The sequence below is a fragment of the Silene latifolia genome, chromosome 3, assembly GCF_048544455.1.
Source record: "Silene latifolia isolate original U9 population chromosome 3, ASM4854445v1, whole genome shotgun sequence".
NCBI lineage: Eukaryota > Viridiplantae > Streptophyta > Magnoliopsida > Caryophyllales > Caryophyllaceae > Silene > Silene latifolia.
In genome coordinates, this window is record NC_133528.1 from 61,300,565 (window position 1) to 61,323,434 (window position 22,870).

Sequence of the window (22,870 nt, forward strand, 5' to 3'; positions counted from 1 at the left end):
TGATTTCATTTACATCTATGTGTGGCAAAATAGATCATTCAGTGAACCAAGGTAGGGGTCCTTACACATTTAAAATAGGTGGGGAAAATACACATTTAATAACCCAAATTTTGTCAACTTTATATTTACGACACCGAAGAGGAGTTGAAGCACAGGAAGAACGCTCTAAGGTTAGCCTTTTTTTTTTCTATTTCAAAGTTTTCTAAAGTTTTAGTCAATTTTTCTTCAGTTTAATATTTTAATCTTGAACAATTATATATGCAGCTCTACTAATGGTATTCAGTTTGACGATGATCTAATGAAGGATTTAAAAGAAATGGTTGATCGTTACAATGTTTTGGCAAAATCATTTAGAATGGCTAGAGATCGGCTGCACCAAGGTGCTGATGGTGAGGTGAGGTTAAGGCTCATTAGTGCACGTAATACAGATGGGAGGACATATAATTTACCTACTGTCTCGGAGGTGGCTGCCCTTATTGTGGGAGATATGGAGAACACAGTTGATAGTAGGGATATTGTGGTTGAGGAACGCTCTGGTAGACTACAACGTATATCAGAGCTACATGCGTCTTATTTAGCCTTACAATACCCTATTCTCTTTCAGCGTGGAGAGGATGGTCATAAACTTGGTATCCCTCATAGTCAACATTCTATAGCATCTTCAAGTAGCAATGAGAACACTAGGGGTAAGTTAACCTTGAGGGAATGGTTTGCTTTTATTCAAGACAGATCATCAGCCAAGAAATATCCAACTATTTTGATGAGAGGTATATTCTTTTGGACCTAATTAATTTTTTTGTTCTTATTAATTTTTTACTTTTTTATTTTTATTTTTTATTATTTAAACCTTCAATTAATTTAGTGTTTAAATATATGGTTTCTTTAAAAAAATTTGTTCTAACTTTATTTATTTGTCAGAAAACTATTTCAACAATTCGTTGCTGACGGTTGCACGATAATAGAATCTGACCGCTTAAAGTACATCCATTTCAACCAACCAAAGTTGCGGTCGGAGAACTTCAAGAATCTAGAAAATGCAGCCGCTATAGGACAAACGAACCCGTCCTCCGCTGGTGTTCGTTTCATTGTCCCCTCATCTTTTAAAGGGAGTAAGGGTTACATGAGAGAAACATATCAAGATACACTGACCATTTACAGGTGGTGTGGGTATCCTGATTTGTTTATTACCTTCACATGCAACCCAAAATGGCCTGAAATTATTAGGTTTGTTCAAAAAAGAGGACTACGGCCAGAGAATAGACCTGATATACTTACTCGAGTATTTAAGTTGAAACTCGGCGAGCTCATGCGAGACCTTAAAGAACGACATATTTTTGGACGAACAAGGGCAGGTGAATTTATCATTTTATTTAGTTTACTTCTTAAACATATCTTTTATAATCTTTAGCTGGAATAATTTTGATAATTAACTCCATTTAATTAACTAGTTTTTTTTTTCGGATTTTTTTCCCAGTTGTTTACACTATTGAATTCAAAAAACGTGGCCTCCCTCATGCTCATATTTTGCTATTTTTACAAAGGGATGACAAGTTCCCAGAAGCCGTCGATGTTGACCGTGTTATAAGTGCTGAAATTCCAGACCCCTTAGAAAACCCAGCCCTTTATGCAGCAGTCAAAGATTGTATGATTCATGGTCCATGTGGAGAACTTAACCTAGATGCGCCATGCATGATTGATGGAATTTGCTCTAAAAAGTTTCCATAGAGGTTTAATGAAAGAACTACTGTTGACGGTGATGGTTATCCAGTTTATAAGAGAAGGGAGAATGGAACAACAATTGAGAAAAATGGTAAAACCATTCATAACGGATATGTTGTTCCATATAATGCAGATTTATTGTTGAAATATCGTACTCACATTAACGTTGAATAGTGCAACCAAGCAAGATCCATCAAGTACTTATTCAAGTACATTAATAAAGGATATGACCATGTCCCTGTTAGTGCAACTCGCAGCAATAATGGTACTCAATTTTATTCATTTATTTTCTATTTCATAATTTTTGGCATAAAAATTTACACTTAAATGTCTTATGATGCCTTTTTTTTAATAGGTAGTCAAGACCCAAATCAAATTGATCAAATATAAGAATACTACGACTGCCGTTACATTTCACCATGTGAAGCAATTTGGAGAATTTTTGCCTTTCCTATTCACTATAGGACCCCCCTGTTTTAAGTTTGGATTATCATCTACCTAATGAGCAAAACGTTATTTTCCATGATGACGATCCAATTGACGAAGTGGTTGAAAGGACTTAAGGAGGTAGGACAAAATTCACAGCTTGGATGGAATATAACAATTTGAAATCTGATGGTAGAGATCTAACATATTGTGAGTTTCCACAAAAAATTGTATGGAAACAAAAGGAAAGGGTATGGAAACCGAGGGAAAAAGGATTTACTCTTGGTAGAATGTATCATATGTCTCCAAATGGTGGTGAGAGGTACTATTTGAGAACTCTACTGAACTTTGTAAAAGGACCCAATCATATAAAGATATTAGAACTGTAAATGGAGTCCCTCACACAACTTTCAAAGAGGCCTGCTATGCTTTAGGCTTACTTGGTGATGATAAAGAGTACATTGATGCCATTGAGGAAGCGCGTTATTGGGGGACGGGATTTTAGCTTAGGAATCTTTTCGCAACCCTTTTGCTCACAAATAGCTTAGTGAAGCCGGAATTAGTGTGGGAGAAAACGTGGAAGTTATTATCAGATGATATCTTACACAGAAGATGAATGGAACTACGTAACCCAGGTACTTGGATCCATAATTTACGTTATTCAGTAGTTCCATATAGTAACGTTCTCTTCTATTAACCGAAATTTTTGGATTTTTCGTGATTACAGATCTACAACTCACAGACGAGCAGTTGCAGACTTACGCACTATCCGAGATTGAATCTTGGTTGCAAAGAAATGGTAGTTCCCTGCGTAAGTTTGACAACATGCCATATCCGGACGTTGACATTCTTGCTACGTGCTCGAATAGGCTCTTGGCAGATGAGTTATCTTACGATAAAGATGCTTTGAAGAAGGAACATGAAGTGCTTAATTCTTCAATGACAGATGAACATAAGTCAATTTATAGAAAAATCATGTACTCCGTTGAAAATGATCAAGGTGGTGTATACTTTGTTTATGGGTATGGGGGAACCGGTAAGACTTTCCTCTGGAAAACCTTATGCGCTGGAATAAGGTCGAAAGGTGAAATCATTATAGCTGTCGCTTCAAGTGGCATTGCAGCTATCCTTCTTCCAGGAGGGCGGACAACCCACGCCCGACTAAGCATACCTATTTATGTCGATGAAAACTCCACGTGTCATGGAATACGACCATGAACCGATTTGGCAGAGCTATAAAAAAGGGCAAAGCTTATCATATTGGACGAGGAACCTATGGTTAATCGTTATTGTTTTGAAGCTCTTGATAGAAGCTTGAGAGATATCATGAGAACTTCACTGGAAGGAGACCCTGAAAAACCATTTGGAGGAAAAGTTGTGGTCTTTGACGGTGAATTTCGACAAATCATGCCTGTTATACCTAAAGGAAGCAGGCAAGATATTGTTGGTGATGCTATCAGTTCTTCTCCTTTAGGGAGATATTGCAAGGTTAAAACATAATGTCTATTTAATTTTACCATCAGCTTCTACTATAATGCTACCATAGTTACATTTACTTTGTAATTCAATTCTGACCCTCTTATTTAATTATTAAATTTAAGGTTTTGAAGCTTACGAAAAATATGACGTTGATGAAATCAGACAATTTTCAGAGTGGATTCTCGAAGTCGGTGATGGTTTAGCTGGTGGCCCAAATGATGGTGTAGCTAACATTGAATTACCCAAAGATATACTAATACAGCCTGGATTAGATCCAATACCTACCATTGTAGAGAGCACGTACCCATCTTTAAAAGATCATCTAGGTGACCCTCAGTACTTCACTGAAAGAGCTGTACTAGCATCTACTCATGATGTCGTCGAAGTGGTAAACGATTATGTCTTGGATCAAATTCAAAAGGAGGAGAAAGTTTACTTACGCTCTGATGAAATCAGCATGGAAGAGACCAATTGTGGGGTTCGGGAACTTTACTCTACTGAGTTTCTCAACTCTGTCAGATGTTCTGGTTTACCCAATCACAGTTTAAAACTGAAAGTTGGAGCTATAGTCATGCTTCTTAGAAATATCGACCAAGCAAATGGATTGTGCAATGGCACCCGAATGGAGGTAAATCATCAAGGAAATCGAGTGATAAGTGCAACTGTTATTTCTGGAAATCATGTTGGTAGCAAAGTCTATATTCCCCTCATCACCTTGACACCTTCCGACACTACCATGTTCCCTGTTAAGCTCGAAAGGAGACAATTTCCTTTAGCGGTTTGCTTTGCCATGACTATTAACAAAAGTCAAGGGCAATCTCTATCCCATGTTGGACTTTATCTTCCTAGACCAGTCTTCACCCATGGGCAATTGTACGTTGCCTTATCTAGGGTTACAAGTAAGAAAGGTCTAAAAGTCCTTCTTCTAGATGAAGACAAAGGAGTGACTAATAAAATATCTAATGTTGTTTACAAGGAGATTTTCGACAAACAATAAATTTGTCTTAGATTTTCGTGATTTGATACCCTATTCTATTTTTGTTTGTATTAGAACCTTATTTAAAGTAATTTATCTTTTATTTTAATTAATTTGTTCTTTCATTTTCCTTTCTCATTCGTCTTATAAATCTAATAATTTGATGCAACTAATATAACCACAATATTGACTATAATGTTACATTACGAAAAGCTATACTGGCAATAAGGATGAGCTAATAGAACATATAACAGAGAAGGTTACCTTCTCTTATTTGTAAGACGGGATTGGCAATGCTTCTTCTACAAGCTCTCCAACACTTTAAGTATCACCTCACCTCATTACAAACACAACAGCGAACATTTACAATTCTATTCACAACCATAATTTAAAACTTATTTACAAATTAAAAGTATTGGAAACAGATATTATTACCTCACAAATTGTTGCAGCAGCAGGGTTCAGGAAAAGTACAATTAAAAGAAATCTAACTCTGCAAATGACAATACTATTATCGATCAATCACATTAAAAAAAAAACTATTATAGTACAAATTTAAAAACAATTATAGTGTTGGCAGTGTAAAATTGTCACCCAAAAAAAATCTGAAAGATTCCTTTATATTCAGCAACAAAGTTAAAGTTTTAATTACCATCCACTCCAAGCTTCAGTCCACATCAGTGGTTTGTTTGGTTTGTTGGGCTTGAAATAATCACAGTAGAAACCATTGCATGGGTTTATCTATCAGCAATGCATAGGTAGAACCCGGAAAAACTAATCAGTTGATCCATCTATTAAAATACACTTTATGAAATCGCATTAAAATTTTGAAAAGTGCCAAACTTCTGTTAATAACTCCATAGAGTTTAAGAAGTCACATGAGAAAATCATCTTACCATTGGGTCAGGATCATCATCTTCCTTGCACATCAACCACGGAACTCCAGAATTCAGACCAACTGCCATTTTTTGCAGCCCAGTTTCTATAGGCTTCGCCTGTAGCCTCAAATTCCTTACTTTCTGATCCATATTCATTCTCAATCTGACATTACAGTTGATGTATGTGAGCATGTCACAAATAACTCCAGAAATCGGGAAAAACAAAACACAATCAAATTAATCACAAGTAACTTGTGAAATGTGAATACAATCAAAATCTAGCCAAAACAAACCCATTACTTCATAGATGTGACATCTTCAAAATAAAGCACCATCTATTCTACAATTTACACAATGAAAGAATTATTCTTTCCTTAATTAGCAAATCAACAAAAATATATTAAAAATCAATCACATAAATATATAGACGCCTAAAAATCAAATCTTTACTACACCCAATGAAACAAAATACCAGAATAAAACAATAAATAAACAAAAAATAATACAAAACACATGAAAATAATTAAATGGTTACCTAAAACTCAAGCTAAAATACCATTTTCACACCAAAAATCAAATATTTTCTCCAATCACAAAACAAAATCAAACTAATACAATAATTAAACAAAATTAATACAAAACACATGAAAATAAACATCAAAAAATCAAAACTTTACTAATCACAATCAAACAAAAATCAAAAGAATACAATATTTAACACAATAAATTAATACCCATTTAACTTAAACTCACATACAAGAATAAAATCAATCAAAAACACGATCTGGGTATTCTAATTTTTTTGATCATATCTTAAACTACCCGAGGAGATTGATTCTAACTACTTTCACTATTTAACTATCATTTGGGTCAGTCTCACGATAATATTATCAAGATACCGTCTCATATGAGAATCTGCGCAACTTCTGTGAAAAATAATGCCAGACCTGAGATAAAATTTTAGGACCTCCTTGAGATGCAAATAATCTCCCACTCTTCATCGTCTGAACAATCTTCTGAGTGAAACCTTGCATTGGTTGCCGCACAATGAAAACAAAAACACCCAAAAGAATAAAATGATTGTTTATTTAATCAAAAAGTCTCAATTGCTATAATAGCCCAGATCACAAGAAGTTTACTTCTTCCGTCCCACTGAGAATACTTAAACAAAAATGCGAAATTTCATACAACAAAAAGACAAAATTGTATATCAGAAAAAACTAACCTTGATCTACAATAATAACCTTAATATCAACAGATCCATCATTTTAGAAGATTTGGAGTTCCTTTTCAACAACTTCCAACAACATGCAATAAAAAAAATTATAGTACAAATTAAAAAACGTGGACTACTACTTTACCAGAATTTTTTTAAAAAAAAAATAAAGACAAAATTGTATATCAGAAAAAACGAACCTTGATCTACAATAATTACCTTAATATCAGCATATCCATCATTTTAGAAGATCTGGAGTGCCTTTTCAACAACTTCCAAGAACATGCAATAAAAAAAACAATATAGTACAAATTAAAAACAATTACTACTTTACCGGAATTAAAAAAAAATAAATAAATAAAGACAAAATTGTAGATCGGAAAAAAATGAACCTTGATCTACAATAATAACATAATAAATCAACCATTTTCACGATTTTTATTGTCATTTTTCGATGATTTCGTAAATTAATGAAGAAATGTCGAATCTTGTGAATAATCTTCAATGGTAAAGTGGTGACTGAGATGGATCGAGTTTGAGAACGAAGGATAGAAGAAGTTTGAATTCATTAAGTTGATTTTGATGATGATTTAAGTGAAGGTTGAGGACGATATCAGAAGGACATGAATAAGATGATATTGATTTTCTAAATTTTCATAATTTGATTGTAAAAAATGATTGTGCATAATGAACGCTCTGGATTATTTGTTTGGGCTATTCAAGTTGGGCTCTAACCACGACCCAATTTGAAATGAAAATGTTGCATACGTATGTCCGACCTCTAAACACGACACATAAACTGTTATTTTTTTTGTTCTTTCAATTAAAAATTCATTATGAAAAGATTTTTTACTTAAAGTACTTAAATTTGTAAGTTATAATTTCCTTTTCAACTATGTCTTAGTTGTTTCATTTTAATCCCGTCTTACAATTTTTACTCCTATTAACATTATCATGTGTTATTTTTTTAATTTACTTATCTTAAAGTTCTCAAATTTGAATGTTATAATTTATGTATATATATTTTTAAATAGTAAACATGTTCAGTAAATAAAATTGGTTATATAATTATTTTCACTACGCCTCCGGTTAATATTGTTTTTTACTACTCCTTTTTTTTTTAAGATTAAATTCATTATCTCTTTCATTTTATCAAACTCGAAACCGATCCCCAACCCGACCCGTTATGGACTCGATTAAATTTATAACCCGATTATTATTAAGCTCAATATCGATCAATTTGAAAGCGAATTATTGCTTACTCCTATTAACATTATCATATGTTATCTTATTAATTAATTTACATATCTTAAAGTTCTGAAATTTGAATGTTATAATTTCCATTTTTATATTTTTATATTTATAATGATATTATATTATTTCTTTTATATTTTTAAAAAGTACACATGTTCAATAAATAGAATTGGTTATATAATAACTAAAATTTATAGTCATCTTTAGAAAAAAAATGTACACAACCTCGTGATTTTTCACGGGTGTTACACTAGTTCAATTATAAAGAGTACCTCTTCCAACCCATTCAATAATGTAAGTATTCTTTATTGATCCCCTAACGATATATGTAAACGTAAACTATTGATTGGTGTAAGCTATTAAATTTGTAATCAGAATTTGTTCAATAAATATTTTTTTCTTATTTTTAAAAGATTTTGTCCTCAAAGCCGAGTACAAATAATGAGCCATATTTGGCTACAAAACGTGGTTGAAGGAAAACAATCAATAGAGAAATTGTTGCACAATGCTCTACCAACAAAAGACCGTCTATTAAAGAAAGGATTGCAAGTGCCGCCTCATTGTATTTTATGCAAAAAGGGTCAACGAAACAGCCGATCATCTATTTAGGCATTGTGAGATGAGTCAACTCATATGGAAAAGTGGAGATCTAGGAATATGTGCGTCTATGAACCAACATATAGCTCTACCAAAATGGAGGTCAGATTCTTATCTTTTGAAGAATGATCGTCAGGGTTCTAGGTACAGTACAACCATGTTCTGTTCCATATTATGGACCATTTGGCTAGCTAGAAATGATATTGAGTTCCGAAAGAAGAATGTTACTCCACACCAAATACTAATTCGAAGTAAGGAGCTTGCACATCAGCAACTACTCTTATTTGACGATACAAGGATCAATAAGCAACTACCACATAGCGGAACTCCAGTACAACACACCAATAATGATGCTCACCGAATACAAGTTGCAGCAATTCGAGGGAAGCATTATGGAATTTCATGAAATGCTTGGTTTGCCGAGGACACTCATGAAATATATGGAAGAACGACAAAGTCCTCTACACTAATTCAGACGCTATCAGCATCATTGCTCATGGTTGTGCAATGGGCATTAGAATACAACCATTCGGAAGCTATCTTTCTCATACCTTCTCAGCAACTTGTTGAAGCTCTTAATCAGAAAGATAATGTTCCGGTACATATTTGCAATACAATAGACAAAATTAAGGAGTATAGCCATAAGTTTAATAAGTGTTGTTTTCGCTTTTGTAACATCAATGAAGTTAGAATTGCTCACAACTTAGCAACTATTTACTCAAGATATACTTTTCGTAACTCGGCACTCTTGTAACGTACAATATATTATATGAATGAATCGCTTTATTGTTGTAAAAAAAAATCAATAGAGAAATCTTATCCCCAAGCCCATTCCAACCCACAATCAATCCCTAATAGTTTCCCATTATACATTAATAGATGTTACATATAAGAACCCGATCTCTCAGCCGCTCCGAGCTCCTCATGCGTTCATTCAGTCATACCCTTGACTCTCTTTCTAAAACGCCTCTCAATCTCACACAACCACACTACATGTTCATCCCCACTCAAAGTTGATTTTTAAATTACTTCAATTTAATTCTTTCATTCACACGTCTACATGTATGTCGATGGTCCACGATATGATGGTCAATGCCATCAAATATCGTCTTTGTCCACAATGGTAATTGACATGCAAATCATCTTTTATAGTTACATAATAAGTACCGGTAAAACCTTTGTCAAAAAAAAAAAATAAGAACTGGTAAAAAAATCGTCCAAATATTTTTTTTCTTTAGTTTTTGTACTCCTATTTTTTTTATTTTTTAATCATTCAAGTATTTCTTTTTCTCACTCATTTTGCGCTTTTTTTTTATCGGAAATTGTCCTTTGATGATTTTTTTTCTGGTAATTTTGATTTGGATTAAGAAAAATTAATAATTTTGGTATATATTGTATAATTTCATAATCTTATACTAAAAATCATATACTTAAAAAATTGATTTAAAAAAATAATGAACTCTAAATTAACATCAAAATGTTATTAATTAAGTTGTTTTGTCGATGGGGTCCACTGAAGAGAAAAAAAAACTCACCATAATGACGTGGATGCACACAAATGCTTGAAATGTTTCTCAATTTATATAGATAAGATATGCCATTGAAGAAGACGACTGCGAAATCTAACATTCCAGTTTTGGCATAAGCATTTAAAATAGTAGCTTTAACAATCACATCCTCTCCTAAAACCCAGTTCCAACAATCACGTCCTGAGCAGGCATCGGCGCGGTTGGTGGTAGTGCGGCTGTTGTGGGATTGGGGGGGGGGGGGGGGGGGCGGAGGGGGCTGGGGTTGGTCGGTTGGTGTTCTACCCACTGAGAAGGCGGTGGTGGTTGAGTGATTGTAGGTTTTGTTTTATTTTTTTACTTGATAATAATAAGGGTAATATCGTAAAAAACGTATGTGAAAAAGTAAAATTCGTATGTGAAAAAGCACAACCTTTTTAAATAGAAATTGAGATTGAGACATCAGGTTCATTAACCGAGGTAGTGGAAATATAAGCTTGTTGATAGTAGACCTAGTAAACCGGTTATTCGGGTCGGGCTAATTCGGGTCGGGTTATTTCGGGTTTGTTACATTTTCGAGTTAATTTGGGTTACAAGTCTGTTTTGGTCAAGCGGGATGGGTTAGTTCGGGTTAGGTAATTTTCGGGTCAATGATTAGGAGAAAAGAAAGTCATTTAAAGTTTTTTTTGGTTAATTAAAGTTATGTTTTGCCGGGTCATTTTCAGGTTTGGTGGTTTTAGATTGGGTTTGTTACGGGTCAAGAAAGCTCGGGTCATTTTCGGGCTTCGGGTCATATTCAAGTGTTGTAGTTCGGGTCACTTTCGGGTTTTGGGTTAGCCTTTTCCGGTCAGGTTGATTTTTCTAGGTCTAATTGTTAGCGCTTAGTTTATTAAGGGTACTAAATTTTAGAGGTGGCCATCATTGACACGACCCGACAACACGACATGAATCTGACACAAAGTTAGTTGCTCAGGGTTAAGACGTCGTGACTAACATGGCTGTCGCGACCCTATCAATAATAAAGCAACCGACTCTAACTAATATAGCAGAGGTAAATCGGGTATCGTACTCCACAGGGAGGCGGTCACTATCTGCTTATTATCTAGTCTGTCAATGGTCACAAGGGGGGGGGGTTGATTTGATTGTTTTAACTAAACTGATGAACTAAAATAAAAACAATAAAATAAACAACAATTAAAATAGGCAAGGATGAAATAGAGAATGATCAAATAAAGATAAAGATGCTAGGATGTTGGTTCACCATGATATTACGCAAATCGGCTAAAGGTAAGGCCAGTCGGTCTGATGTGAGAAGGGTAGTGGAAAGGTCCTTCCGATCCGCCATCCGCCCTAGATTCTTCCTAAATAGCTTCCAATCTATTGTTCATAACAGGTCTATTCATTCCAATCTTCCGATCTAGTTCTTAATTTAACTAGATTAATTAATTCAGTTGCGTGCACTCAACCTAATAATTACCGTTATATTGCTATAAAACAATTCTCACAACAAATACCTCCTAAACTAATTATCGCATTGTTGTTTTACTATCATGGCTCCCCTAATCCTAGCATTAGAGAAATTAGCTACGCATGACGATAAATAAAACAACAACGATTGAATAAACTATGCTAAATGTATTGTGTGGATTTTGCGCAAGGCGAAATCAAGTCGGGTAGATTTAAGTAGGGTTAACTAGCTCTAATTGATCTATTGGTCAGGTCGTCAAGGTAAGAATGTATGCTATGGATATAGTAAAAACAACAATAATAGACAAATTATTTTGTACGTGGAAAACCCTTGAATGGGAAAAAACCACGGGCACCAAGCCATGAGAGGATTTCACTATATAATTTAGGAGAATAATTGTATGACAACGACAATGCTTATATTTCTCTAAGTATCGTGTATGTAGGTGTATGCTTCTTCTTGTGTGTATGATGTGTTGCAAATGTCTTCAAAGTATTCCTTATATAAGCTTCAAAGTATTCCTTATATAAGCATGAAGTGGACTCGATTACTCAATTAGGTGCTCAACTTAGTGCTCACATTGATACCATCAATTTGAAGTTTGAAAAAGCTATGGCTAGACTTGAAGAAGCCTCAAAATCACCAAAGCATCAGGTTAATGCCATGACGGCATCTTCATCAATCCCAAGTGGGATATGTGAGAATTGTGGAACTTTGGGACATGACCAAAGTGAATGTAGGGGAACAAATGAACAAGTGAATGCTTTCCAAGCATACAAGAGTGGTACCCCTTATTCCAACTATTACAATGAAAACACCAAATTCCATCCAAATCTCTCATACAAAAGCCAAAATGTTCAAAACCCTCAACCAACATACACCCCACCTCCCATGAGAAACCAAAATCAAAGACCCTTTTACAACCAAAACCATGGTTACCAAAATCAAACTCCATACAATCAACAAAATGACCAAGGTTTTGATGTTCAAAAAGCGGTCCTCCAAATGCAAAAGAATCAACAAGAGTTTTTCACTCAAATGCAAAAAGATAGTCAAGCAAAGGAAATCACCATCAACAACATCCTAGCTCACACCAAAATGTTGGAAACCCAATTGACTCAACTAGCATCTTCAAGCTCACAAAGACAAAAGGGGCAATTACCACCTCAAAGTAATCCCCCAAGACATGAAACGGTTAGTGCCATTCACTTGAGAAGTGGTACAAGGTATGAAGCATCGAAGAAGCAAGTTGAGGATGAAGTTGTGGAAGCTAGTGACAAAGAAGAAATTGTGCAAAACTCCAAGGATGGAGAACCATCAAAAGAAGAAATTTCAAAGAAAAATGAAGACAAGGTCAAGGAGAAGGAGCCCATTGTTATTAGACTTCCTTTTCCAAGTCGTCAAGCCAAGCCCAAATTTGATGACCAACTTGGAAAATTTATGGAAATTGTGAAGAATTTGGAAGTCTCGATTCCTTTCACGGAATTAATCAATCATGTGCTGACCTATGCGAAATACATGAAAGATATCCACACAAAGAAGAAGTCAATCTGGAAGCTTGAAACTATCGCCTTCACTAAGGTGAGTAGTGCAATATTTCAAGGGAGTTCACCTCCAAAACTCAAAGATCCGGGAAGCTTCTCAATACCGTGTACCATTGGCGACACCACAATCAACAAAGCCTTATGTGATCTAGGGGCTAGTGTGAGTGTTATGCCGTACTCGATGAGTAAAAGGTTAGGGATGGGAGAGCTTAAATGCAACAATATCACACTCCAAATGGCCGATGGATCGACGAAGACACCATTAGGGATATGGGAAGATGTTCCCGTAAGAGTTGGGAAATTTTTTATCCCGGTGGACTTTGTCATTGCTGACATGGAAGAAGACTCCAACATTCCAATCATTCTAGGAAGACCTTTCTTACACACCGCGGGTGCGGTGATTGATGTGAAGCATGGAGAGCTCACTCTAGAAGTGGGAGATGAGAGCATAACTTTCAATCTTGACAAGACCATAAGAGCTCCCCGTTTGCATGAACCATGTTTTATGGTTGATCATTATAGCCGGAAGGATGATAGGAAGAAGTCGGAATTCCAATGGAAGAAGAAAATTGATGATGCTCCATTAAAAGAGCAAGTGAATTGTAACAAAGAGAGCTTGAAAAGCTCACCAAGGTCAAGCAATGAAGAGGACGGCCTCATTGGCCAAGACAAGAAAGTGGGAGAGTTGTCTCTATCAACTGAAGAGATCTTTAGTGACCAAGTAGATGAAGTTTGTGGTCTTTAGGACGATGAGTTTGAAGGGATTTTCAATCCCTATATTGGTAATGCTATCGATCAAGACCGACATGAAGCACAACAAGGACAAAGATCTATTGAAGATCTTTATCATGATAATGAACAAGCTTTTGACTACATCTTCAAGGTGTTGAGAAACATCAACAACACCTTGGACATGCCCCCATGACATCTCACTAAGGATGAGAGTTTGGTGGAGTCCTCCCTAAACCACCATTTGTAAATATTTCTAACTCCCTAACTCGCATTTTAATTCTTACATTGCATTTTTGTCATTTTTGGATTTTTATGCTTTGATCAAGGTAATAATCATTTTTGAGAGAAGTGAGGGAGGGACTAATGAGTTTATTGATGTGTAGTGCTTTAGCTTAGTGTGGGGATAGCATTTGCCTAGGCTATTCATGCCTTAGTAGTGCCCTACAATGAAGAACACGGGATTTGAAGAATGAAAAATGACACGGGATATGCAAGTGCACGGATGGAACTTAATCCGGGTAGACCAGGGAGAATCCGAGCGTCTTCAAGGGGAATCAGCTCGTCTTCACGCAATCTGGGCGTCTTTGTCAAAATCCGCCCGTCCATTTTTAACTGAAAATTTGAAATTTGGGACTGTCGAAGAATCCGAGCGTCCTGGTAGAGAAGACGCTCGTCTTCAGAAATCCGAGCGTCTTTGCTAAAAGACGCCCGTCTTTAGGCGAGAATCCTGGACCCAAAATAGGCGGAATCCGAGCGTCCCGAAGGAAAGACTCCCGTCTTCCCCTGCAGTTTTGAAATTTTCGGGTATTTTAAATACCCCCCCCCCTCCCACATTCATTTCTTCATTCATTCATTCAAAACACTACCTATAAACCCCAAAACTCAAAACCCTCATCCTCTCCATCACCAAAACAAGATTTCCTCAACCAAATTCAACAAAATCAAATCCAAACTTCCTTTTAACAACAATTAATCACTCCTCTTCCAACAAAAATCAAACCAAGCACCAAAATCTTCAACCTTTGAGTCAATTTTTGAAATTACAAAGGCAAAGCCTTTCATCTTAAAATCGATTTGGGTATACTTGGAAATTGAAGATTTTCACTCTTTTCTTGGTATTTTCATCAATGGCAAGAACAAAAGGATCAACAAAGGCACCTAAGGCAAAGGCACTCTCAACAAGACAAAAATGTCTTCAAGCAAAGAAAGCCTCATTGGCTATGGTGGTTGCTAGTGCAAACTTGGAAGTTCAACAACAATAAAATCCTCCCTTGGAAGCAACAACATCAACAACTCCGGAAATTGCTCAATTATCAAACTATCCGGAGGTAATTTTCATTTCTAACTCCCATAGGGATACATTTGCCAAGTATGCTAGGAAATCCTTTCTACCCACCAAATTCATATGTGAAGATGCCTTGAACAAATTGGGTGTCCTTGAACAAACAAAAGCCTTCTTTGAAGCCATGGGGTTGGGAAAATTGTTTGCTACAAGAGAATTGACATACCCCTCCCTTACCTTAGAATTCTTGAGTTCTTTGAAAGTGACTAAGGTAGAGACTAGAGAAAACATCGAGTTCCGCCTTGCCAATGTGAGTAAGCGCATCACCTTTGATGATTTGGGTAAAGTATTAGGTCTTAGTGATTCACCTAGTTATTACAAGAAGCCCAAAGAATATGACCCCGCTCCTCTTTGGGAGGCGATTTCCAGGAGGAAATTAGAGAACTATCATGCTAGTCGCGCTCTATTAGTCCACCATCCGGGCATTAGAGTGTGGCACAAGGTCATCGGGAATACTATCATTGCAAGAAAAGACACTAACCACTTTACCAAGCACGATTGTGTTCTACTTGAGTCGGCCTTAAATATTGGAAGGGAATTCACCAAGCCTTACAATTCTCTAAGGCTTTTGGTGGAAAGATGGCTCAATGTTGATTGTGGAAAGCAAGGCACCACTTTTATTGTAAATGGAATCTAGTTACTCTTTTGGCTAAGTACTTTGATCCGAATTTCAACAAGGATAGCAAGTGATACCCGTCGTTGTGAGTACCAAAAATGATATTTATAATTTCCAACTACAACTATAGATAGCGGCAGTCGGGTCGAACCACAGAGAGGCAGATGTAATTTCTAGTTGTCTAATTTCGGTCTTAAGGTAACGAATATGTGGGGGTTTTAATTGATTTGGTCTATAGCTAAAGAGCAATAAAATAAAGTAAACTAAGCAAACGGATGAAAACAAATATAAAAGGGGTACTAGGATGGTCAGTTCACTATAGTTTCGGCGGCAGCATACTAAGTAGGTCTAAATCAAACACGTGAGACGGGAAAATAAGAGGTCCTCTCGGTCCACTCTCACAAGTAGCATCTTTCGATCTCGCTACAGGTCCCTAATATCACTAATACTGACTTTCGTCCTGAAAAGTGACTCAAAAGGCTAAACTAGCATATATTTCCATCTCGCTAATCTAGTCGTCTTAATTAGGTAGGCTATCTCCCTTCCCTATCTTTTGATCTTTATTGGGTCGGTCAAATCCTAGATATTCAACTAGTCGCGTGCACTCGATTCGTCAAACATAACAATTAAAACAATTAAAACGAAATAAAACTCACGAGGTCAGTCGATCGACCGGGTATGTTGGTCGATCGAACAACACGCGATTTAGGTCACGTTAATTTTATGCCACCTACACTATAATTCCCCTACATCCTAGCACAATTAATTTAGCTACTTATACTGGGAATGATAACAACAATAAAATTAACTAATAAACTTCCATAATTCATGATTAAAACGGCTAAATAAATCATAAGATGATAACTCGGCTTTGGGAAACTGATCTAGCAATTCTAAATCTATAAATGAAAGCAGAACAATTGAAATAAACAGGAGAGTACCGTGTGGAATTGCGAAGGAAAAGAACAAAGCCGAACGCGAAAGTGAATACCGAAACCCTAATTCTTAATGCTAAACTAAAACTGAATGAAAGCTTGATAATTTTCTGAATACTTAATCTGTAAACCTAGCTTACGTTATATAGAATACAACGTAGTTCTTATTCCAAAACCTAATGTATCATGGGCTTCAAGTTCCTCGATCTTTTAATTCACGTCTGAAGTACGGTCTGGTCGATCGACCACAGTGACCGGTCGATCGACTGAGCTGCTGTGTACAGTAGCTCTTGGAAGTCGTGAGTTGGTCGATCGACTAAGGGGACCAGTCGATCGACTGGTTTAGCTGATTCTTGACTTCTAACTTCTTGTGGATTTGTGTTTCGGGCCTCGAAACGCGCACCAAGCTCGTTCCTTATGTAAATTCTTCATGTCAAATGTAGTGCAACATACTCGGGGACGGATTTAGCTTGATTTCTTTCCATTTCCGCATAAATCTGCAATATTACATAAAAATACGAAAGTAGACGAAATGGGGCAAATAGTAGCCTTAAACCACATAAATGAGCTCTGAAATGCGTGTAAAATGAGGTGTAAAACATCATATAAAAGACACGCATCAAACATCCCCAAACCAAACCCTTGCTTGTCCCCAAGCAAGAACTAGACTCGATCCTAAAACCTAATGGAACGAGTTCAATCTCAGAGCGAAATGCAACTATAAAGCCTAAACCAATTTAATGCAACAACTAACAATCAATTAGCAATATGAATCATGCAAACGAGTTATGTAGTCGTTAAAAACTGCTGAACTGTCAACTGTAGAGACTTATCATTATGGACTCTCACGGGTCGCTCATATCACTCAATGAATACGGGTGAGTATATGTAAAAGATAGAAAGAAGTAATTTTATAATGACTCTCACCTAACTACGACCTATAAGAACATGCCTGCAATCTAATATGAAAATAATCTCTACAACCGTACATATGCATTCCAACCAAACAAATGACCATGACACATGCCGAGGTAAATGTGGATATGTGAGGTAATGGGCAGAAAGAGGCAAAACATTTATGGAAACGTGGGGGTACAGGTGATCAAGCTAGTACCGAAACAAAGCCAAATGACAACATCCTTCTTCTTGCTCAAAATTCAATCGATACGGTGCTATAGCAAGCACAAAACTCACAATCTCTGAAATAATTATAATCAATCAACTCCCCAATAGATATAAATGCACATGGGAGCAAAAATCGCCATGAAATAAAACTTAAATCATGTGAATTAATTTATTTTTCTCTTCTCGGGTCCCAGTCGATCGACTGATGTTGCCAGTCGATCGACTGCCTATACAGTACAACACTCTTTTTTTCTTTCTCGAATCATTTTTCTTTCTTCTTTTTTTTTTCTCTTTTTTTTTCTATTTCTTCCTTTCCTTCCTTTTTCATCTTCCCAACAACATCTCAAACATGAGCATATGCTACCAAAAACAAAGTAACAATCCCAGAACGTAAACTACTAGCTTGACAAGGGCAGGCTAAATGTAGGATGTAGTTAACGAGACAAAAAGGCTATTTTTGGCAGTGTGGAGCTTATGGGTAAAATTGAGAAAAGGAGACCTTTTCCACATGTGTCAACTAACCACGAACCAAATGCATACATGTATTAAGCAGATTAAGTTCATATTTATGCACATTTATGTACATGTCTCATAAGGAGTAACTACTCACAATCTAGATAAACTGGTCATGAATGTCACCAATTATAAGCTCTAAACCTCAGAATATATAAGTAGTTTGCCAAAAATTAAAGTCAAGTCTCAAGTTCAGCAAGAAATTTAACGAAAACACGTAGACTATGCATATATGATTCTACTAATAACATGTCAATTAGCAAGGCTTAGGCATAAACAGCTGAAAATGCACTGTCATCATTGAAATACAACCGTTCCGACTCGACCTATATGCTAAAATAAACGTGAATTTTTTTGGAATTTGTTCAAATTTTTCAAATTTTTTTTGAATTTTTGTATATATGAGAGATGAAATAAACAAATGCAAAACTGAAATGTAAACGTGAATGCAAGCAAATGATATGCGACGCAAAACCCTTCCCCAAACCAAATCGCACAATGTCCCCATTGTGCAAAATCATGTAATAAAGAAAAGGAAAACGGGAATTTGCGAGAAAATTATGTAAAGGACATGAAGTAAGGCTTAGAAACTCACAAGACTTTAAGCGCAGCAAAAGGAAACCTCCCCAAATCAGCGTGAGCTAGGAGGTTTCAGTAGCCAGCAGTGCTACCAATAAGTACCTGAAAAGACAAAAGAACCACGCTTAAGTCCGAGAAAACAATTTTTGAAGCGGTATAATGTGCATAAGATGAAGAAATTGAAGGAAACAGAAATATGTCGGAAAATAAAGAGAAGGAAAGACTCCCTCAATTCCGCAAAACGACCAAACACAGCAGGGGAAGGGTCGTGAACAGGTACAGCAGCAGGCAACGGTCGATCGACCATCTCACCCAGTCGATCGACCAGGTGAACAGGAACAGAAGATCCCGGAACTGTGCAACTCAATCGATCGACCATAAGGGTCAGTCGATCGACTGGAAATACTGCTGTAACTTTCTGATTTCTCAATTAGCTCGAGAACATTAGCTAATAAGGTCTAAAAACCTGCAAATGCACAATAATACGCGCCCAAAAATTGCGCAAAACCCAAAGTAACCATCTAAAGAGTTTAAAATCCTAAGCAAACGTAAACGGAAAAGTTTCGCGCACACAAAACAATAAACAAAAAGGTTCAACGAAAGGAAATAAAATGTATAGTTTGTGAAGAAGTCTCAATCAACTAATAGTTGATCAAGAACGGCCATGGAATAGCCCACTTGACTGGCTTCTGGCTACAAAAGGTAGCCTCAACAGTGCTCATCTTCTCAGCGGCACACTTCTCAACTTCATCATCCGTCAAGCTCAACGGATCAACATGTCGGACATCTTCCCACTCAATGACCTCCTCTGACTTGTCGGAATCCAGATCAGACTCCGTTGCTTTGACTGGCTCATCTTCGGGCTCCTCATCAGTGCCATAGCTAAGGCATCCTAGACCGCCTCTTTGAACAATTGGCTCCTTCACAGCTGGAGCAACATGTGGCTCTTCCTTCCCCAAACCAGCTCCTGCAATATCTAAAACAGTAGAATCTTCCTCCACTTTGCTCCCAATCTGGGGCGGATGTGTCACAACAGGAGTAGGGGTAGAGACAGGCATATCAGGAAGTATAAAATAAGATTTCTTTTCAGAAATCGTATTGCAAGTGACAGGCCACATGGGGTCTTTCTTCCTAGCTGTATGGGCAAAGACAATGGAATGCTTGCCTACCTTAAAGGTCAAAGTACCCGAACCAACATCAATAATCGCACGGCGAAGTGTGTGAGAAATGGTCTACCCAAAATAATGGGAATGTGGGCATCTTCGGGCATATCTAGCACCACGAAGTCAACAGGGAAGAAGAACTTCCCTATTTGCACGGGGATGTCCTCTAAGACTCCTATTGGATGGACCGCAGAGCGATCAGTCATCTGTACTGTCATGTTAGTTACTGCAAACCTAGTCAATTTGAGCTTCCTAGCAAGACTCAAGGGCATTACACTAATACTGGCTCCTAAGTCACATAAGGCTTTCTCAATAGGAAAGGTGCCAATATTACATGGGACAGAGAAACTACCCGGGTCTTCTAGCTTAAGGGGTGCAGTATGGGTCAAGTATGAGCATGACTCCTCAGTGAGTGCGACAGTGTGCATAGTTTCAAGTGACTTCTTTTTAGATAAGAGTTGTTTCATGAATTTTGTATAAGCAGGCACTTGATTGACTAATTCAAGGAAAGTAACTTGCACATTTAAACTACGAATAACCTTTTCAAACTTATTAAATGATACCTGTTCCTTTGTTGGCACCAATCTCTCTGGATAAGGGGCTGAAAGTAGCAACTTATCCCTCTCCTCTAAATCTCTCATGCCGGCATCGGTGGACTTAGGCTGGAAGTCCACAACCTTCTCCTTGTTGTAGCTTGACCCTTCTTCAGACCGTCTCAAATGTGAACCATTAATCGACATAGGGTCGTACTTCGGAACCGGAACGGACCCATCAGCATTCGGGCCTGTTCTCAATATTTTTGGGGCAGTAGTACCCCGAAACAAGTGATCACTCAGGTTGTCGGGCATTGGAGGACGAAAAGAATCACCTTCAGCAGCAATCTCAGTCGATCGACAAGGGTGGTCAGTCGATCGACTGACTTCAACAGGACCAGAAGCTTCTGTTTGTCGCACTTCAGTCGATCGACCGGGTATGTCAGTCGATCGACTGACATACCTGCTGATCGTCTTTTTCCTTCTTTTGTTCGTTCCAGCTTTCTTCTGACTCGGTTTCGCCTCATCTTTTCCAGTGACATTCTCAGCCATAGCGGGCCCTTCAAGGATAGACCCACTCCTCAAGGTAATGGCATTAAGGGTCTCCTTTTGATCAGTTTGAGTCGGTAAATGCCCCGGAGCTCGAGTTGTGTTCTTACTAGCCAATTGGGCAATTTGGCTCTCCAACATCCTCATCCTGGCCTCTCGAGCCTGGCATTCCTTAAGCAACAAATTCTTTAACTCATTGAAATCAGAACCTTGGGTTTGTTGCTGCTGCTGTGGGACATACGGAGGCTTTTGGAACTGTTGTTGCTTATGAGGGGACACATAGTTCTGCTGCTGCCGCTGCTGTGGTGGTTGAGTCAGATTCAAGACATTTTGGCTACTCCACCTCAAGTTGGGGTGGACATTCGGCTCATAGTAAGTATTTGTCTGCCTATAATGTTGAAAGGCATCACAAGACTCAACGGGAGTAGGACAATTGTCTGAGACATGTCCCTCAGCTCCACATCTTTTACAGATGAAAGGACCGTCTGAAACAGCATTTACATGGTAAATCCCTCCTTTGGAAGCTCCTTCTTATTCTTACTTGTCAAATCTGGCCGTGAGAGCTTCTAATGCAGCTACAGAAGGAGATTCAACAGCTCTCCTTTGATTTCCCCGGGAATTCCCGTACTCAGCTTTGTGGGTGGCCAAGTCATCTATGATCTTCCACCCCTTAGTCTCCCCCGTGTTCTCCTGGAATCTGCCATTAGTTGTCGCATCCAGGATAGCCCTTTGATCGTCATAGAGCCCATTGCAGAACTGATTGCACAGGCTCAACTTCTCAAACCCACGATGCGGAATGGTTCGCATCGGTTTCTTGAAACGGACCCATGCTTCATGAAAGTTCTCATCAGGCCCATGTTTAAAGCTCGTGATTTGAGCTCTAATGGCATTGGTCTTCGAGGCAGAAAAGTACTTCTTGTAAAACGCCAAGGCCAATGAATTCCAGTCAGTTATCCCACTGGCAGCTCGATCCAGGTCTCTATACCACTCCCTTGCAGCATCGCGGAGTGAGAATATAAACATGGTCTCCTTTATCTGGTCCTGGGTCACACCGGTTGGTGGAGGTATGGAAAAGCAATAATCAATAAATGTGTCCATGTGCTTAGCTGCATCTTCATTTGCAGCTCCCCCAAACTGGTTTTTCTCAACCAAGTTGATATAGGACGGCTTCGGCTCGAATTTTCGGTCCGTCCCAGGTAAAGCAAATCCCTTATAGAGATTCGCGGCTGTCGGCTCAGAGTGAATGGCAATAGTTGCTTCTTCACCCATTTCTAGAAAGTCTGGAGAAGTGACTGTCTCAGCCGATGAATTAGAAACTGGAGATGAAGGTGGATCCTCCTCAAATAGGGCTTTCTCGTAGTAACTAGACAGAGTACTCAGCTCTTTCTCTGTCGGCAATATCCTAGATGATCGCCTCAACTCACGCAGGGTATTTTCAATCTCAGGATTGATCGGTAGTAGTTCACCACCCTGTGACGTGCGCATAAGAAGAAACTACAAAAAGAATATGAGAATAGTTTAAGGAACAAATGTCCCTTAAACTAAGAAACAGACTAAAATAAAACAACTAAAAATTAGAACAATTGCCTCCCCGGCAACGGCGCCAAAATTTGATACCCGTCGTTGTGAGTACCAAAAATGATATTTATAATTTCCAACTACAACTATAGATAGCGGTAGTCGGGTCGAACCACAGAGAGGCAGATGTAATTTCTAGTTGT

General features: G+C 37.6%; 2 protein-coding genes, 1 long non-coding RNA gene and 1 other non-coding gene across 4 annotated transcripts; 3 read left to right on the forward strand and 1 right to left on the reverse strand.

Moving 5' to 3' along the window:
• The first annotated feature begins 316 nt into the window (after positions 1 to 316).
• Positions 317 to 3,363, forward strand: LOC141649130 (uncharacterized). Its single transcript, XM_074457826.1, has 4 exons — positions 317 to 767; positions 963 to 1,352; positions 1,475 to 1,642; positions 2,873 to 3,363. The coding sequence occupies exons 1-4, from the start codon at positions 317 to 319 to the stop codon at positions 3,361 to 3,363; spliced, it is 1,500 nt and encodes a 499-aa protein (XP_074313927.1).
• A 57-nt stretch (positions 3,364 to 3,420) lies between these two features.
• LOC141649131 (uncharacterized) lies at positions 3,421 to 4,621 on the forward strand. Its single transcript, XM_074457827.1, has 2 exons — positions 3,421 to 3,604; positions 3,747 to 4,621. The coding sequence occupies exons 1-2, from the start codon at positions 3,421 to 3,423 to the stop codon at positions 4,619 to 4,621; spliced, it is 1,059 nt and encodes a 352-aa protein (XP_074313928.1).
• A 412-nt stretch (positions 4,622 to 5,033) lies between these two features.
• On the reverse strand, positions 5,034 to 5,569 carry LOC141646110 (uncharacterized). The gene is made up of 3 exons (XR_012545347.1): positions 5,497 to 5,569; positions 5,253 to 5,341; positions 5,034 to 5,093 (listed from the first exon to the last, which is right to left on the reverse strand). It is a non-coding gene; the product is annotated as an uncharacterized LOC141646110 (long non-coding RNA).
• A 16,361-nt stretch (positions 5,570 to 21,930) lies between these two features.
• LOC141650347 (small nucleolar RNA R71) lies at positions 21,931 to 22,037 on the forward strand. The gene has a single exon (XR_012546387.1). It is a non-coding gene; the product is annotated as a small nucleolar RNA R71 (small nucleolar RNA).
• The last annotated feature ends 833 nt before the right edge of the window (positions 22,038 to 22,870 follow it).

Coding starts and splice junctions, on each gene's coding strand:
- LOC141649130 (XM_074457826.1), top strand. CDS start 317: ATGGTTGATCGTTACAATGTTTTGGCAAAATCATTTAGAATGGCTAGA. Junction 768..962: donor TCCAACTATTTTGATGAGAG/GTATATTCTTTT, acceptor GCACGATAATAG/AATCTGACCGCTTAAAGTAC. Junction 1,353..1,474: donor TTTTGGACGAACAAGGGCAG/GTGAATTTATCA, acceptor TTTTTTTCCCAG/TTGTTTACACTATTGAATTC.
- LOC141649131 (XM_074457827.1), top strand. CDS start 3,421: ATGGTTAATCGTTATTGTTTTGAAGCTCTTGATAGAAGCTTGAGAGAT. Junction 3,605..3,746: donor TATTGTTGGTGATGCTATCA/GTTCTTCTCCTT, acceptor ATTAAATTTAAG/GTTTTGAAGCTTACGAAAAA.